Here is a 19,334-nt window from a genome sequence, read left to right on the forward strand (position 1 = left end):
CTACTTCTTCCCTTCTTGTCCAAGATGAGAATAAATGTACTAGTTTATATATAAACTGTACATACTGTAAGCAAATCCACATTTCAAAAATTATTCTATACATCATTAAAATACTGGAAACTATAGGCCTTATGAAGAAGCAACTGTCAATGATAATATTAAAATTGTTGTGTCTGTAGCAATAAATATGTGCATATTTTTAATCAACCCATTATATAAATTTGGTGACAAGACCTCATTGTGTTGGAATTTATTACTATTTTTTCATGACGATACCTGCTTCCCAATCTATCATAGGTCACATATAAAAACTATACTTCTGCAAAAAATAATTCTGCCAGGATGGTATAGATACGTAACCCATTCAAGCCAGTGCAATGCAGGTTAACAGCTATCCTCTGATGAGTATTCTGATGCTTATCAGATTTATGCCAGTAATCTCTCATCCAACAAATGGTATTTATTTTCTTATTTATGCATGCTGAAGCCTCTTTCTATGCTCACAGACATTCTCTCTAGATCAAGGCACTAGAATATAAAAAGGCTTGAAACAGCTATTATGTTCCTTCTTATCCCAGCATCATGAATCTACTTATCTACAATTGTAAAGTCAGAGTGATATTTTCATCTGCTTTATTTTTCTATGTGCACATGCACCACTACATCCCTTGAATTATACAACCAGTAATTCTTTCTATCCTCTTCCTGTAACACTGACTCTGGATTTTACAGGACTAAAATACAATTTTTCTAAGTTGTAAATACAAAGAAAATTAAATACCTTTGGTAAAAAATAGATAAATTTAACAAGATTAGAAAAGCAAATTGTTATGCCATCAAAGAGTATAAAAATGTACACAACAGAAATATAAAAATATAAACAAACAAACAAAAACCTTGAAGGCACTAGTGGGAGGAATAAAGACACTTCATTGGTTTCATTTTTTTCCTCCTTGCTCACATATACTGACCAGGCATTTTTGCAAAATGGCAGGAACCTGACTGGGGAAAAACATAGAAAAGTGTGCAGTCTTTTTCATATCTATAAGTGAAAAATATAAGTTTAACTCAGAATAACACAGTTTTAAGCAATTAACACTTTAATTTAGGACATGTAGGAGTTACTGCAATAAGTGAAATAAGATTCCAGAAGTTTAGAATGGAAAGCCAGAAGCAACTGACCTGCAGAAGGAAGGCTATTAGAAGAGTTCGGGTTTTGAGCATTTCTAAACTTAAATCTTTTAAAATTCAGGATGAGCAAAAGAGATGATATTATATATTTATATCAAGGTGGAGGAAAAGAAATCCTCATCAATGCCTTCTGCTCATAGTTTTAATGGGCTTTCATGTGCTGTTACATTGCATACATAATCTCAGTTTCATTTCTTCTCTCTTCATCTCCCCAGAACCATCAATCTTGAACATGGAAGATTTTCAAAGGAAACAACTAAGATTATACAAGGAGATTAATGCACAAGCCCCAGAACAGAATAAGCCTCTAATTCAATGTGCTGTAGAAGAAAGAAGTTCCTTTTATCCTTCTGTATTTCCTTTACACACACAGTCACATTCCTCATGATGATCCAAAGGGACATCTGTCAGAGATTTATGCAATCCTCTCACACCACTTCTGGGCTTCAGCTGCAGGACCTGCAAGGGAACAGTCCAGCTGTCATTTTAAATGCCATTAAAATAAGCAAATCATTAAATAAAAATCATATTCCTGTGTTAGAAATCAGTATTTGTGGCAGGTACATATTCATCTTGAAATCCTATTCATGATTTATGCATAACCCAATATATCTTGGCCCATAAATAGTTTACTAAAGAATTTGAAAATATAAATCAATATAAAAATTTAAAATTTGTGATCCTCATAAATTCTCCTAGTTCAGGGTACAGAAATCAGGATGCGTAACTATCAATCAAATCCTTACAGATGAAGACTGTTTCCTTCTACTTGTTAGTCACTTGTAATTTCCCTAACAAACTAACAGTGTCAAGACTGAGGCCATTTTGAGACTTCAGCGCTAACACACTGGAGAAGAGGGATAGGGTGGGGGGAATTGAGATAGTTGCATTGTTGTAGCCAAAACAAAATACTTTCTCTTGGGAACCAAGGGCATTCCTACAGGCGGTCGGAAGGAGGGGACTGGAGTCACCCAGAAACTGGACAGCATCCTGATTGGACCATGTGACTAATTGTTTTGAAAAAGTGAAAAAAATACTTTTAATTAGGTAAAAACTGTGTAAATAATCAGAGTTGGTTTTCACCAGCCTGTGCCAATATGATATATCCAGTAAACCTATTCCTTGAGAAATTTGCTTGCTTCAGAGTTTTGTTTGCTATGGGTATGTTAGTGACAAGCAGTTGAAAGTAACAGTAGTTAGAAACATAAAGGACTTCTTAAGGTGTCAGTTTTTCAAGACAAGACAAAACTGCCTACAAATGTTTTGTAAATTGAAATCTCAAATATTGACATCCAAGCATGATAGTTTGCTAACCAACATCTATTATTATAGTTTTCCTTGGCCCCATTTTTAAATACTATACCTCATGATACTTTTTGGTGACTTTGGTAGGGACACATTGGCATTCACTGCAAGAATGTTGACAACAGGCACAATTTCCACCGCAGCGTTTAACCAGAAGACAAAGTGGCCAAAAAATGGTGTCTGTTCGTTTCAATTCTTCTCGTACTGACACTGAAAAGTTGCGTGGAGTACAGCTGTACATTCTTACTTCCTCCTTCAGCAGGTTCAAATCTACAACTAAACAACAAACCAATATTTATGGTAATTTGCTCATTAAATTCTTTTAGAAAAACTATGCTATGCAAATATTTTTGAGATAATACCATGCCAATAGTTTTTTCTATGGTTTAGTGAACTTGTGAATTTCAATATATAATTTACACAGTTGTAATATTTTTCTGAGTTAGGAACCTACCTATTAAAATCAATATGTCAATGGCTGACAGTAAGTATCTATTTACCTTCTGATGTTTATGTGGATAAATATTTATATTGGAAATAAAGAACTTCAAGATTACTGATGACCAGTCAAGAATAAATGTTCCTTCTCTTTTTCCCTTTCCTTTTCTTAGATGGCCTAACCTGATGCCCAACCCCCCCCCCCCCCCAAATATGGTGGACTTTGGTTTTAATAACTTAAGTCCATAAGAAGGAAAAACAAAAAGTTTGTAGATTTTAACTACAGTACATATCACATTTCAAAATACATTTTAAAAAGTGAGTTCCAGAAAAAAAAAGTCTGCCCCTGGAGCAGTAGAATGGATTTCCCCCCCCCCCCTGTTGGTAAAGGACAAGCTAACAGAGATCTCTGCTTTAATCTCATGATTCTATGTAACTTTGGTCATTTTGTAGCCTATTTTAATTTTACTTTTTAAATTAGATTTTTTAAAGGAATATAAATTTCTTAAAAGTCAAAAACCTCAAAATCTAATCCTGTATATTGATTCTATATTAAAATATTTGGATTAGCCAATGGGATTTTATGCTTTATCAAAATGTATTATACTGCAATATATATTTGTAGCACTTTATTTCACATGGGATATTGACTAGCAGTTTCAAAAAGTGCTTGAAAAAGTCTCTGAAGTGAAAAAAGGGGGGAGTTCTTTATTCTTCTTATCTTTCTGATATGTGTCTTTTAAAAATTTGCAGGATATAATGCTAGCTTTGTGTATCAGTGAATGTTTATATTCCAGTAAATGTTTACTTAACCAGAGAAAAAGTTAATAGATCTGCACAGGAAATTCAATTGAAAACTCTATTATTCTGAGAAAAATTTAAAACCCTTTGAACTGGGTCTCATTCATTCATCAAATTTGACATGCTAGTCAAATAACTTGAAAAGGGGAAGGAGGCTTGTTTGCAATGGCAATGTAACTTTATGATTCAGAACTATCACCTGAAAACTAATTCCAACCCAAACAGGGAAGTGTTCATACTAGAAAGATTAAAAAAATGCTTCTCACAAACTTTGAAGACTACAAACATAACTCTTCAACTTGAGTGGGGATAAATTTGCTGGACAAGCACTAGTATTTCAAGTTTAAATTAACCCAGAAAGAATTGGAGAGAAAGGGAAGTAATTAAAATTGATATTTAAAAGTCCAATATGGGGACCATAGTTGCTTTACTGAGGTGATGGGCAGCAGATTAAATAAATAAAATAAATGAAATGCATACATACATACATATATCTTTGGATGCCATGGATACTACTACAATAGATTTTCATATACGGTAAAACCTCTGATCACAACCATAATTCGTTCCATACCTTTGGTTGCAACCTGGTTTGGTCATCACCCAAACCTAATTTTGGAAATTTGGCGCTTACAAAAAAATGGCGCAGAATATATATATATGATTTTTTGGGTGAGAACCCGATTTGATTGTGGTCAGAAGCATTTGTAACCAGAGGTTCTACTGTAAATGAAGTATAAATAAGTTGTTTTTTTTTACTGATACTCAATGTTTCTGCATTAGTGCATGCAACTGATTTTGGATTAAACTTTGATAATAGGCACTGCAAATAGGAAACATAAAAAGCATGTCTTTTTAACTATGAAATATTAAGGACACTTATATTTTCTTTTAAAATATATTTCAAGAAAGGACACATACATTTAACTTGGCCACATAATTTTAACATGTTTAGATCTGATTAAATTCCAGACAACCCAATTTGAAAACGATCAAAAGATTAACTTGATATTTCAGAAAGTATAGTATTACTTATCTCTGTATCATTTAGTGCATTTACATCATTTCATAGAAAATGAAATAGCTGCTTTTGATCTTTTGATTTGGAATAGAAACATTAGTATATATATATATATATTTTAAAGTGTGGAAAGCTTTAATTTTAACAGTTATTTGAAAAATTGGAGTTTTACAGATATCATTATCAGCAAGAGCCAGTTTGGTGTAGTAGTTAAGATATCAGACTAGAAATAGGGAATGTTTGAGCTCTAATGCTGCCCTGAGCACAAAGTTAGCTACGTGACCTTGGGCTAGTCACTTTCTCTCAGCCCTAGGATGGAAGAACTGGCAAACCACTTCCGAAAAAAATCTTGTCAAGAAAACTGCAGGGACTTGTTGAGGCAGTCTCCAAGAATCTGACACGAATGAATGGAAGACAAGAAATGTAGGGCAATGCATTCATCAAAATGTAAAATATTTACAACAAATACACAACCATGTTAAGCACACTCTTACCAAAAACTACTATTCAGTCTGTTTCATTTTGCTTAAATAAGAATTGCTAAGAAGTTGTATACCAAATAACTTTCAATATTAAATTTGGCATTAAAGTTGTACTTTCTTAGAAATCATTAATATTTTAAGCCCCAGGAACTAGGCCTTCCAACATATTTTTTTAAAAGGGAGCACACAATTAAAAAGAACCCTAAACCTTTCATTTCTGCAATAATTCTGCATGTCAACAGTGAATACCATGTCATCTCAATAGGGCACATTTTCTGCTTTAGGCTATTGCATTACAGACTTGGTAATGTAGTTTGAGGGTGGTCCTTTAAGATATCTGTCACAATTCTGTGATATGTTTATTCAATGGCAATTCTACTTTAGTGTCTTATTCAAGTACTTTTAAAGGATAGTTCAATATTGTTTTCTTTTGGAAGTTGTTGATGGGAAAATCATTATTTTGTCAGAATAGCCTTTTTAGAATGGAATGCCCATGCTTCATTTGGCAAGAATGCAAAGTGTCTCCCCACATGAATACATACATAATGACACAGTCATATTCAACTAAAAGCAATATTTTAATCAGAAAGACACATCACAATGTATTTTGAAATAAACATGTTCAAGAACAGCAATACTTCCTTGAAAAAATTAAAAAAAAACCAAGATGCAACCAAAAGATGACATCTATATCTTTATTCTGTTTCAGACTAGTCAAATATCTACAAGTGAGTTTAGACAAATTTGCTTATTCATCATTCCAGGTAATACTTTTATGTTTATTGTGATTTAAAATTTCATTTGAATACATGTCGTCGTTCCGCCCCTCCCCCGCCAGAACTTTGTGTTTCCTGTTTCACTTACTGTTATTATCAAATACATTAAAGCAGTGTTTTTGAATTCACACCAAAAAGTAAGCCTCTGGAACTGAGTGAGCGCTGCTTCTAAAACAATCATTCACAGGCCTTATTATACTGTAAGTATGCAGCAGTATCGTAGCATAGAAAGGAAATTTTAAAGGCAACCAAAAGGAAACTATTTTATGATGCAATACGCAGATAAGGGACGTGTTTTAACAAGAATCTGTCCTACTGATTCAACAATGTGCTGCCTAATGTTTCAAATGACATGAATCCTGTGCTGAAAAAAATGGAAAACAAACAGGTGGAACAAATCTGCCCTGAAGGGTCAATGCAGCTGTGCCTCATGTTCCATTGCTTAGAAAGATTATTTTACTAGTCTGGGGGACTACTTTTTTTTAAAAAAATTATGTTCAAGAGTATAAAGAGATAACTGCTGGGTCGGACTGAGAATCTCTCCATCCACAGTAGCTTCTAATTAACTTACACTCCAAAGCTTTAGATGAATTAATTTCTGGGTAAGGGCCACAGGTTTGAAGTTCAAAACATATATACTCCATGGATTTATAAAATCCTAAAATGCATAAAGAAGTCAGTAGCAAAACAGGTTAGACAAGGAGTGTCAGGACAGAAATCTATTAACTGGCAGTTTAAACAAACAGGGACTTTGCTCTGAAAAAAATATTTCAGTCTTCTTTTCCACTGGCTAAAGCACTATCATTAAAAAATAGGGGTAAACCATGACAATCATTATCAATTGTATTGATAGAGCACAGAGCATATAATGACCTTCCCCAATCCTTGAAATGAGGATAAACATATTTTTATTTATTTATCACATTTGTATAGCTGCCCATCCCATGCTTATTATTGTGGCTGGACTACAATAAAAACAGACCAAAAACAAACATTAAAATTATAAAATAAAACATCAACACTAATTTAAAGAGTAGGAGAGAGTATCTTGAGAAATATAGTGTAGTCATCTCAGCAATTCTTTGTTTCCCTGAGATTCCCCAAGCCCGCAGACATTGAAATAAACTTAAGTTATTCTCTGGGCTGGTAAATAAATTCACTAACATTTATTAAACCATTATCTAGATAGTCTCATTCTACACTCTAAAAGTAGTAAACAGCTTCAACAATAATCATATGACATACATGTGCCATCAATTAATGGTTACATACATATATGATTTGGTTTATCAAGAGCTTTGGGTGTTCAATAAAAGAAAGAAGAAAAAGCAAGAGAAAAAAATTACAAACATTACCTCTTGATTTTCTGCCATGAATGTAGGCTTTCCCGAGAAGGTGCCAAGCTGGTTTGTATAGGTCTTCCAAATCCAGCTGCCACCTGTCAGGCTCAAGGTACCTGATAACCTCTTCTATGGTACTAAATGCAGCAACAGCATTGTTTAGCAATTCTAATGGTAAAGCTGATGGTGGCAAGAGTGTTGGACTGGAAGATTCAACGTGGAGCTGCAATGAGAGAAAAGAAATCATAATCTCTATGTGGTGTCTGTAGTTACAAACAATATAATTAAGATACCTAATTTCAAAATATTATAAAAGCAAAAAACAGAAAAATGAATTGCTGCACATTTATTTAGCAACCAGTAATTAAAAAAAAACAAACCTAGAAACCGGCTGTTCTGTATGTCATCCAGATATTAAAGACTTCACACTCTCACCTCCAAAAGCAATGGAAATCTCAGCCTCGTATTAGATGAACTACTCCAGATTAAAGCTAAATCTTATACATTTGCAATGCACATAATTTTATCCAACAGCTGAATGATGGGCAGAAATTTATTAAATGGGAATTAGGAATGGAAAATCTGCATGCTAGGCCAGATACTGCAGCTTTAATTTTAGAAATGTCTGAGACTGTTTCAGAAGAATAATCAGCAGAATTGTAGAGAACTCTGTAGAGAACATTGTATTAATCATGAGTGGACAAAAAAAGAAACTGCCAGGTTTCGTGGCAGTCATTTTGCACATACCAATTATCTAGCATAATAGCAGAATTCCAAGAAACACTACAGATTTGATCTATTCATATTTTCCACCAAATGTCACTTGTAATCTGCAAAGGGCAAATCAAAATGTGAAAATAATTATTTAATAATCATTAATATTTAAGTGGGAGGCTGATTGGAAGGAAAAAATACCATACTTTGTTATGATAATAAAAAAGGCAAAAACAGTGGCAGGAATCCAAAAGTTTGAAAGTAAAATAATAATAAATATTAACATCCGGAAGTAAGGAATCATACAGTTAAATTAAAACCATTGTTATTTTGCCTCTCATGTCACATATTCATAAAAAAAATGCAAATATTTGAATATCTCATTTTTAAAAAATCTAGAATGCTATATATCTTTAATTTACCATGTAAAACACATTTAAGTATTAGATAGCTCCAAATAACTTATGTCAGTCATAATACTATGTGTGAATAGGATAGGAACTAACTCATATGTAAATATGCTAAGTTAACAACTCCTTGCAGTGAAGCCAAAAATGACAATTAGTGTTGGATTAAGTGGAATTTCCTGTTCTGCTATTTATACAATATTTTCATGCATAGATTTGAAGCTATCAAAATATAGCTGGGTTCAGTGCACAACAAACCTCTTTCCTGCAGGATCTTTGTGCTTTCACTAAAACCAATAAAATCTATATTTTAAAAGCCTAAATAGAACACAAATGCTAAAATAAAGATTGTCATGATTATTCATACATGGAAATCTCCAAAGCCAAGAAATATGACCGTATTTTCCAGCGTATAAGATGGTTTTTTAACCCCCCCAAAATATTTCAAAAATCAGGGGTTGTCTTATATGCCAGGTGTAAGAAAGTCCATACCAAAAAACCAAAACAAAAGAAAAAGCAACGCCGCCAAGCAAAAACGCCGGCCTTTCAATTGATAACCTTGGCGCTCCTCGCCTGGGCACGTGGATGGATGAGCGCTGGGATGGCTTAGTAAGATCTGGCTGGCAGTCTGGAGGAGGAAGGCACTGAGCTCTAACTATGAAAGCCCGGCACGCGGAGGCCTTCAGCCGGCTCGCGGGCGCCTGAAAGTAGGGGGTCGTTTTATACGCCCAGTCACCTTATGCGGCAGAATATATGGTATATTATTAGAAGCACTTAATGAAAAGTCAAAAGATAATGTGGAATGTCATTCATCAATCCATTTTTGCAGCAGTCAAATGTAAGACAATCACATTGTCTTGAAACTATAAACTACAAGGCAACAGAAAGAACAAGAAATAATAAAAAAGAGATAAGCAGAATATGAAGGAAAAGCCTCTGTCATAAATTTAGATAAAAATTTCAATGTTTCATTAATTAGCTTTCAATAACTATTTCAATAACTATTGATACTTTACAAGAATCATATCAATACCACTAAAACATGATTCCTAATCTATAGAAATTATTAAGTAGGAACTTGACTAATTTGAAACCTAAGCGAAGTTAGCCTTAATTAGCATTTATTTATTTATGTTTGTGTGTATGTGTATGCATATGTATATCACTTGCTATATTTGTATTATTCCAATTTTAAAAGGTATTTTTATTCTTACTGTTTTCAATTTTGTAAATTGCTAAAGTCCATGAAGGTTGAGATAGTCGATAAATTGCATGCATGCATTTATGCAAGACATACGTATGCATGTATAAACTGAATTGTAGGACGGAATTCATAATGGCATGTCTGGGGTCTTTTGCTTTTAAACCTTTTATGGTCAAGATATATTTCAACCACAGAAATTGCTAATACTAAGTACGTAAAGTATTGTAATTAAATATTGATAATCCTTGACCTTTCAGTATGACTCTGAATAAATCTAAAGCTTTTATTTGCAGTTTTATTTGCAATTCAGTATTGTTTGATCTTTGAAACTAAAATTAGACTAAACTTTATTTTTTAAAGGAAACCAATGTTATCTGAAGGAAATGAAGTTGACTGTTTTATAAATCATAATTAAGATTGTTTGTCTGATCCTGATGCTAAGCAGCAATTAATCAAATAAGAAACAAATACTTAAGATCTCAATATATACAAGAAAACACTACGCCAGGGGTGTCCAAACTTGACAACTTTAAGACTTGTGGACTTCAATTCCCAGAATTCCCCAGCCAGCATGGCTGGCAGGGGAATTCTGGGAGTTGAAGTCCACAAGTTTTAAAGTTCTCAAGTTTGCACACCCCTGCACTACGCTAAGATCGATACATGTAGCATTAAATCATTTGAGTTGAGTATTATAGTAAATTATAATCAGGCAACATTGTATACTTTATAAAAAACTAAGGATTTTTAAATTTCTTGCAGTTAATACTTTATATATTACTAATTGCAATATTACCTTCTAGTAAGTATGTGGCCATTACCGGTAGTTCTTTTCCTGCCACATTTGTTCATTTCTTGATTTTTAAAATATATCATTCTTGGCTTTTTCAGTAATCCAGGCACACAAATATTTTTTACTGAGAGTGCAAATTCACTTTTTGTGTCTTAGCAACAAGAGCAAAATATGTTGGCCTATGAATTTATAAAAGATCTGTGCTGTGATTTTCCAATGGGGTGAGAGGGAGGGAGAGAGAGAGAGAAAGACGGCTTGGGTTCTGTATATTTGCCCAGGAATCAATAAAATATGAATGCCATGAGATGAAATACACTTCTCAATTAAAGCCAATGCTTAAGGTACTATTCACATCCACTGCTTTAAAAATGTTATGTATTAAGATACACTGCAAAAAAACTAAGGAGCTATTGTGGAACTTCCAGAAATGAGGATGTCATGGGAGGTTTCTTTAAAATATTGCATTCCTTATCCACTCCAACTTTAGATGAAAGAACTGATACAGAAAAACATTTAATTCACTGAGGAAATACATTAATATTTTCTAGAAATAAATAATGAATTTTGAGGTAATATCATGCATGTGCATGTATATATAGATATGTAGTATCTTTTAAAGATATGTAGTATCTTTAAAAAAAAGTACATTCATTGAGATTGGCAAAAAGGAAAAATAAACTAGGTATTCATCACAATTTTCAGCAGAAGAAATTTATAACCTATAAAATCTATCTGAGCAAGTGACGGTTGCATTCAAATTATTCCTGATCTTAAAAATGATTTCAAAAAATATTATATCAAGTTTTAAAATAAACCACTTTCCCACTGTGCTTGAAAGTAGTATTAACAACTTTAATAAATTCCAAAATCTATCTTTTATATCAAAACCCACCTATTCCAAGCAGCTGGCCTGGCTCAACTTTGATTTAACCATATCGCTCCTGACGGGTTTTTAACTGGGTATTTTAATTACATTTAATTTCTAGGGGTTTTAAATACAGTATTTTAATTGTTTTTATCAATCGATCTCCTCCTTATGTATGTATGTATGTTTTAGTGTACCTTTGTTATATGTTTGTTTTGTTTACATATTTATTTCGAATGTTTCGTTGTACGCCGCCCCGAGTCCTTCGGGAGAGGGTGCGGCTAAGAAATAAATATATTATATTATTATTAAAATATATTATTAACTAAATAAATCAGATGCTGTTCAGTAAACAGCATCCAATTAAGAAACTGATTTCAATCTCATAAAGTGAGTATAAACTATGTGGAAAGTTGTTATGTGCAAAGGCATGAGTGAAGACAATAATTTGCTAATTAAAATCAGTAGCACATGCACATTAAATTGGGATTATGTTGGATAACAAATTAACTAACAATAAGTGGAAGTGCTTGCCCTGACTTCAATGGAGTATAAAAAACAGCAGCAAAAATTTAAAAAACTTTGTTTAATTGTGTTTTAATTCTATTTTTATCACATCAGCGGATTTGAAGAAGCAGAGAGAATATGGGATTTATTTTTGTATTAAGTCATTAAGACTTGTATGAAAATTCATCAAGTAAAATTAGCACTTCCTTTTTAAGAATGCATTTTATTTAATTTCATTATCACACTGGAACAACCTATAAAGCAGTACATAAATCGCTTCATCCTTAATATTATTCTCTGAAATGTAATAATAATAAAACAATTTCAGAGAATAATATTAAGGATGGAGAGATATACGCTTTATAGGTTGTTCCATTGTGATAATGATCCCTTGGTTCTAACTTCATCTAACTGAAACACACTTTTTTAAAAAGGAGGATAAAGTAGAACGAAACTTTAATTTTAGGTTTACAATACTAGAATGACTTTGTTGTCGTAGAAATGGCTTGAAACATTTAGAAATGTAAAGTAAAAAGTTGGAATTATATTTTTTTTGTATTCTGCTGCGCTGGGGGAAAAAGTCAGAACTCACTACTTTTTTGCTCCCCCCCCCCCCGTCACTTCTTTAACTTTTCCAATTTGTGTTTCTATTTGCATTTTGTTTTGTAATAAACTTTAATAAAATATCAAAGAAGAAAGAAAGAAAGTATGGAGCATATGCTTCTTTAAGGATTTGAAATGGAAGTTTTGAAACATAAGAACACACTGTTCAACGTCCCTTTTCTTATCATAGTCTACACATGAGTGAGTTTAGTAAGAAAGAACTGGTCAGCCACAATTAAAGGATACCTGGGTAACATTTTAAAATTACTCATATAAATCAAAACATGGGAAACCTTATCAAAGTTAAATTAAATTCATATTATATATTATATATATATATATATATATATATATATATATATATATATATATATATATATATATATATATATATATATATATATATATATATATATATATATATATATATATATATATATATATATATATATATATATGCAAAATAAAGAAAAAGCATAAAAATATATTTGATGCAGCTGACATCAGAAGAAAAGCAAGAACCAATATTTTGCTTCATATTTCTCCATCACTAGTAACTCTGGAATCTGATTCTGTTTTAAATAAAGTGTGCATTCAATGTTGGCTGCTTTTTCTTCTGGTCTGGATTGATCTACACCGAATTGGCATATGCCAAATGTGTTTTATTGTGGCTGCTATTGTTCATAATAACTAAAATATTTCTTGGAATCAGGGAGATAATTCTTCAAACATTCTGACATCTAATTGCAGAAGAAAGGTGGTTGGGTATGTCTTACATGGGGGGGAGGAAGGGAGAGGGGGGAAGAGAAAGTCTAAATAAAAATGTGATTAAGTAAAAAAAGAAAGAAAGGCACTCAAGGAACTACAGGCAGCACACTAGAATTTAGAAAGTGGTGTACAACAAGGAAGGCAAGTGAAGGAATTCAGACCAGCCATTCATTATGTAAAATAAAAAGATGGGAAGAGGGTGGGTAGGAATGAAGGCCAAAACTTTTCTACCATTTAGCTATTTTTCAAACCCACAAAACAGTAACTTTTAAAAGGATATGGGAACTGCTATAAGAGCTGAAAGGAAATACACGAAGTGCTTTTGCTGAAAAGATTTATTTGAATGTCACTTTGTTTGCTTTCCTATGCATGAGAAAAAAAAATGATTTAGGAACCTTGAGCAATAAGGTTATAGTTCATGATTATTTTACTTAAGACATTACCATTGATACCTGGAAGAAGCAACATTATGATGAGAAATGAAAGCTGAAATTTCTAATTAGAAGTGTGGTATTTAATTAAAATGCCTTTTTAGAAATGTACAGTTCTTACGATTTACTAAAATTTCTTTGCAGTTTTATCTGTTACCATGACTGTTTTTGAAAAAATAAATGTGTAAATAAAATAATGTATCTTTATAAAATATACCGTATGTTACATGCATGGATTCATACTCAGTACATCGCTAGAATCAGTATCCACTAACACTTCATCTCATTTCTGCTCATACACACACAATACAATAATATATGCATTATCCACAAGATAATCACACACACACACACACACACTCACTCAAGTGCAATAGTTTGAAAACGTTTTTCTGAATCTCATATGGCTTGTGTTCTGTACCTTTTTTTCTTTTTCATTCATTTTTTTATTTTCTAATGACATGAGAAATTGTATTTTAAGCATTCCAAAGAATTTGTAACAACAAGTGAAAGCTAGCATTTTAAATTAAAAATTGGATTATTTTATTTGTTCTTTTTTTGCTAATATAAAATTTGGAGGAGAGTTTACATTTTAAATACATTATTTTAAATTACTGACTTTATCAGAAAAATCTGTCTTTTGATACCTTGCCATTATTACTTAAAGTAGTATCCAACCTTGACTATTTAAAGGTTTCTGAACAAACTGCAATTTTTGATCTTCTTGCTAGTGGCATATGTAGTATGCTGTAAATTCAGTTAGACTTGTATATGTTTGATTTCTGTATCAGTTCCTCTATCAATGTTACCGACAGACCAACATAGCATCCCTTGTAGTAGAACCAAACTCTGATTCAATACTGATTGTATCAAAACTATATAGGTTCTGTTCATGATAGCTGATGCCTTCCATATTAACAATTTTCCGCTACATTAGACCAAAAGAAGAGCTACAAATCCATCTAAAATTTAAAAAAGAAAAAAGAGAAAAATCTATAGGTAAAGAGAGGGGATTTAATCAAAGCTGCTAAGTCCAAGAATTTGTCCTGGATCTAATACCTAATTAAGGTAAGCACATGGCTTTGATCCTATTTCTCAAATATCTGCAAACTCCTGTGACATTTATTTCCAGATTATTATTACAACTGAATCAATAGATAAACCAGTTGTGACCAATCAGTCAAATATTTATTTTGGGCATAGACCAGCATAATTGAAATGATCTTCTCAACTTGCTTCCTGTGCTGCATCTGAGATCAAGGACCTCATTTCACAGATAAAACCCAAAAAAGGCCTAGGACACAGAAGGTTTCATGCCCAGAAAGCAGAGACTAGTAAGCTCCAATTTTGGTTGCCCAGTATTAAAAGCTCAGCATATTTCTTATTTGAAATAGGAGGAAGATTGGACTTTGCCGGTTCCAGTTTATATAACATCAACTTGTTAAATATAGTCAACAAATCTATGCTAACTATCGCTACTTAAAGGTACTGGATTAGTTTAGAAGTGAAAACATCCTTGCTGAAGAACAGATTAAGCTACAAAAGGACTAATAAATTTTCCAGCATTATTTCATTCCCTACTACTTGGCACAGAAACATTATTCCTGGCCTTCAGGCTCACTTTTCACAGCCATCACCAATTTTAAATCTATTTTTAATTTAATACGAAGAGAGAAGTTGTGAGAAAAATTAAGGGTATACACCAGCGGTGGGATTCATGTACCTTCCCTCCCGGTTTGCAAATATTATACTATGATGACACATGCAACAAATCAGTTCAGTAATACAGGACTAATTTGTAGTTACAAGAGAAGTCATAATTTCCATCCATATACCGATAGTCCTTGACTTATGCCTGATCATTTCTTAGTTCAAAGCTATAACAGTTCCGGAAGAGGTACATTATATTCTGTAAAGCATCTCCATTCATTGTAAAGATTAACTCTGTCCTCCCCCCATGGTCGCATGGCAACTGGCTCTCATTTATGACTGATGCCCCACAAATATGTGACCAATATTTGCCCTCTTCTCTGCTGGCTTCCTATGGAAATCAATGGTGAAGCCAGCAGGGAAGGTCATAAGCAAAGGAGATAGATGATTTGAGGTCTGTTTTCTGATTGTGCCGAAGGGTTTTTCCCACCTTCCATTCAGAGAGGAGAATCTTTGATAGACTTAGGAACAAACCTCATATGACTGTTGTTGTTTTTTACAATGGTTACATTTTGACTAAATATAGCTACCTGCTGATTCAAAGAAACTATAAGGTTTCAGTATACCATGAGTATCAGCCACATATATTTCTAGTTCACATACATTTTTGTTAATTTAAAAAATAACCAATAAAGACAAAAGAAAAACACTTTAAATGGAAGAGCATATAATAACCCCTTTAAGGCTTTCCAGTTGTATCTAAAGAGTTTCCATGACTACTATCAACTTGAGAAGGGAGGAAAATACCATGCATTCTTTTGGCCAGAGTAAAAAGTCTCATGTTCTTGTAACTGGGATGTGAATGCGCATGTCCAGAACCCTGCCCTAATAATGTCCTGTTGGAGAATGTGATTGATGACTTCAGGCAGAGGGAAGGGGACACAGGGGTAAAGTTCAGACGCCATTAAGTAGGATTTAGTTTCGGCTCCGTAGAAGTCCATGGCAAGATGTTAGTCCTAATAAATGAATGGGTTTTTTGAACTTTGTCTCGAGGCTTGTAAATTAATTAGGTCAGCTCCTGGAAACTTCACAGAGAGCCGAAATGACTTTTAAAAATCTATCAAGATTTCTGGGCTTCCTAATCCCAGGTTCTCTAGTCACTCTCTGATATTTGAAGTGCTTGGAGGAAAAATCAGGCAACCATGGTAGAAGGTGGATTATCGGAAGAAAGCCTGATTTCAGCTGGAGGGGTTCAACCAACCCTCGACATCAGGGTTCCAGACTTTCAACCTGTGATGCCTTTTCCAGTGGCAGAAGCAAGAAAAGATGAGTACTGGTGGAAGTTAGCCCCTAAAGCAGCTGAAGTTGAGTTTCCTTACCCCAATAAAGGGAAGGGTCTCAAGCGAACTGGCAAAGGTGGACTAGGTATGGGACTGGGCACAAGCCAGGCTCCCAAAGCCCCAGATGGAACCCTTGGGGAGTGCAATAGAGCAACTGAGGGAGGAGTTTGACTGGGCCACCCTTCAGGATGAGGAGCTATGCCACTCACCTAACTGAACCAGTGAGGCTAGAGCTAGCGGATCACTGGGAAGTAATTCGATTCATAATAGCAGTCATACTGGGACTCTCCTGGCTAGACAAGTGGGGACCGACCATCTGGTGGCAAGGGGGTACCCGCAGACTTAGGATATCAAGAGCCCCCAACCCCTCCCACAGCAGCAAGCAGAAACACCACCCACACTAGAAAACCCCCCAAAAGAGCCCACAAGAACAACTGGCAACCAGCGAGGCCGAGTGCGATGTTCTCCCTCTCCACTGAGAGACAGACTATGCCATCGAAATCATCCCCGGGGCAAAACTACCCAAGCCCAAACTGTATGCCATGACACCCCAGGAAATGCAAGAGATGCCCAAATACATAGACAAAAACCTATCAAGGGGGTTCATTGAGCCAGCCAAGCCACACTCACGGTGCCAGTTCTCTTCAAAGAAAAAAAAAGATGGAACTATGAGGTTGTGTGTGGACATTTATCGAGGGATAAATGGGGTGTGCATACACAACCTATACCCCCTCCCCCTCATGAAGAACATGCTATTTCATCTGGCCAAGGGAAAAGTCTTCACCAAACTAGACCTCAGAGAAGCATACTACAGAATACGTATCACAGAGGGAGATGAGTGGAAAACTGCGTTCAACTGCCCCCTAGGTAGCTTTCAATTCAAAGTGTGCCTTTTGGACTGCAGGCCTTCCCAGCGGTATTCATGCAGTTAATAAACGAGGTGTTGCACGAGCACCTCTACAAGGGGGTCTTCGTCTACCTAGATGACATCCTTATCTACACTGAGACCATGGATGACCACATACCCTTAGTCCGCCAAGTACTGAAAAGACTTCTGGCAGCCAACCTGTACGTCAAGGTATCAAAATGTGAATTCCACCGTGCACGGTTAGACTACCTGGGTTACTGAGTGTCAAATGAGGGAATATAGATGGACCCAGCCAAAGTGCAAGCCATCTTAGGCTGGCAACCCCCTCGCAGCCGCAGACAACTACAAAGTTTCCTAGGTTTCGCAAACTCCTACAGGCAATTCATCCCCTCCTTTGCAAAAATTGCCAAACCCCTAATAGACCTCCTGAAGACAGGGAACCCAGGGAACCCAGGAACGAGACCCCATCTGGGACAACCCCTACAGTTGGACCTAACCGGCCAAGAGGCGTTCAAAACACTAAAATAAATGTTTGCAAAGGAGCCGGTGCTGAAGCATCCTGACTCTGAGCAACCTTTCATGATCCAGGCAGATGCCAGCAACATGGCAGTGGGAGCGGTGCTACTCCAAAGAACCAACCAAGGAAACTTATAACCCTGTGCCTACACCTCCCACAAGATGATGGGCCGCATGGAAAAAGGAGGCTTTCACAGTGAGATGGGCACTGCCAACCTGGAGACACCTGTTGGAAGGGGGCCAGAAACTGTTTGAAGTCTGGACCGACCACAAAAATCTGGAGGCACTTAGGACCCCATGAAAACTATCACCCAAACAAGTCCGATGGGCTCAATACTTCAACCATTTTGACTTTGTTTTAAAGCACATTCCAGGGGGGAGGAACTTTCTAGCTGATGCCCTCTCCCACATGCCTCAGTACAAATGCGAATGGGCGCACGTAGTGGACACCATCATTCCCTCTACCCAAACCGCTGCCCAAGTGACCACCAGACAGCAACGCCGTGACCGGCAAGACCAACTCGCAAGCAACCTAACCACGAGACTCAAAACTGAACTGCTAGCAGACCCCTGGTTCCGAAACAACCAACACATCTTGACAAAAAGAGATGACCTTGCATGGAAGGGGACAAAACTCTACATCCCAGAATCCCTACGTGCCCTAATTCTCCAGAGGAGTCATGATGCCAAACCGGCAGGCCACTTTGGGTTCCTAAAGACTTTACACTTAGCCCGAAGGCAATTCTGGTGGCCTGGCATGAAGAAAGATGTAGATAGTTACGTGAAAAGTTGTACCATCTGCACCACAATGAAGAGACGACCTGGAAAACACCCTGGACTACTGCAAACAGTAGCAGAGCCAACAAGGCCGTGGGAGGAGATTGCAATGGACTTTATAGTAGAGTTGCCAAAAAGTGGGGGAAACACAGTGATTTGGACTGTAATAGACCTGTTCTACTGTAATAGTAGCCTCTTAAAACTCGTGATTGTATCCACTCTGAGACAATTTCCCTGGGAGCCCCTGGGCCCTATGGTCATAGGGGGCCAAACCCATTATGAAGTTCAACGGATCCTTGATTCAAGGTGGCACAGGAGACAACTCCAATACTTGATCAAGTGGAAGGTCTACCCCTTATCAGAGGCATCTTGGGTGAAAAGTAGAAATATCCAGGCTGATCACCTTATAGCAAAATTCCATGCAGAAAATCCAAGCAAGCCTGGGGGAGGGACACATCCTTAAGTTATACACCTGTACTCAAATTGCTTTGTTTTACGCAGGTCGCTTTCAGGAGTGAGGGGAGCGGGATGTCAATGTCT

The 19,334-nt window shown here is 35.4% G+C and overlaps 1 protein-coding gene across 1 annotated transcript in view; it reads right to left on the reverse strand.

Moving 5' to 3' along the window:
* Positions 1–1,082: 1,082 nt before the first annotated feature.
* The window catches only part of PDGFC (platelet derived growth factor C), a 160,451-nt gene continuing 142,199 nt past the window's right edge, over positions 1,083–19,334 (reverse strand). The window contains exons 4-6 of the mRNA XM_081959278.1: positions 7,370–7,577; positions 2,555–2,772; positions 1,083–1,650 (exon numbers count right to left, since the gene is read on the reverse strand). Coding sequence (XP_081815404.1) covers positions 1,534–1,650; positions 2,555–2,772; positions 7,370–7,577 — 543 coding nt within the window. The 3' untranslated portion in view covers positions 1,083–1,533. The remainder of the gene's footprint in view (positions 1,651–2,554; positions 2,773–7,369; positions 7,578–19,334) is intronic.

This window comes from Natrix helvetica (genome assembly GCF_964273705.1).
Source record: "Natrix helvetica genome assembly, chromosome: 7".
Lineage (NCBI taxonomy): Eukaryota > Metazoa > Chordata > Lepidosauria > Squamata > Natricidae > Natrix > Natrix helvetica.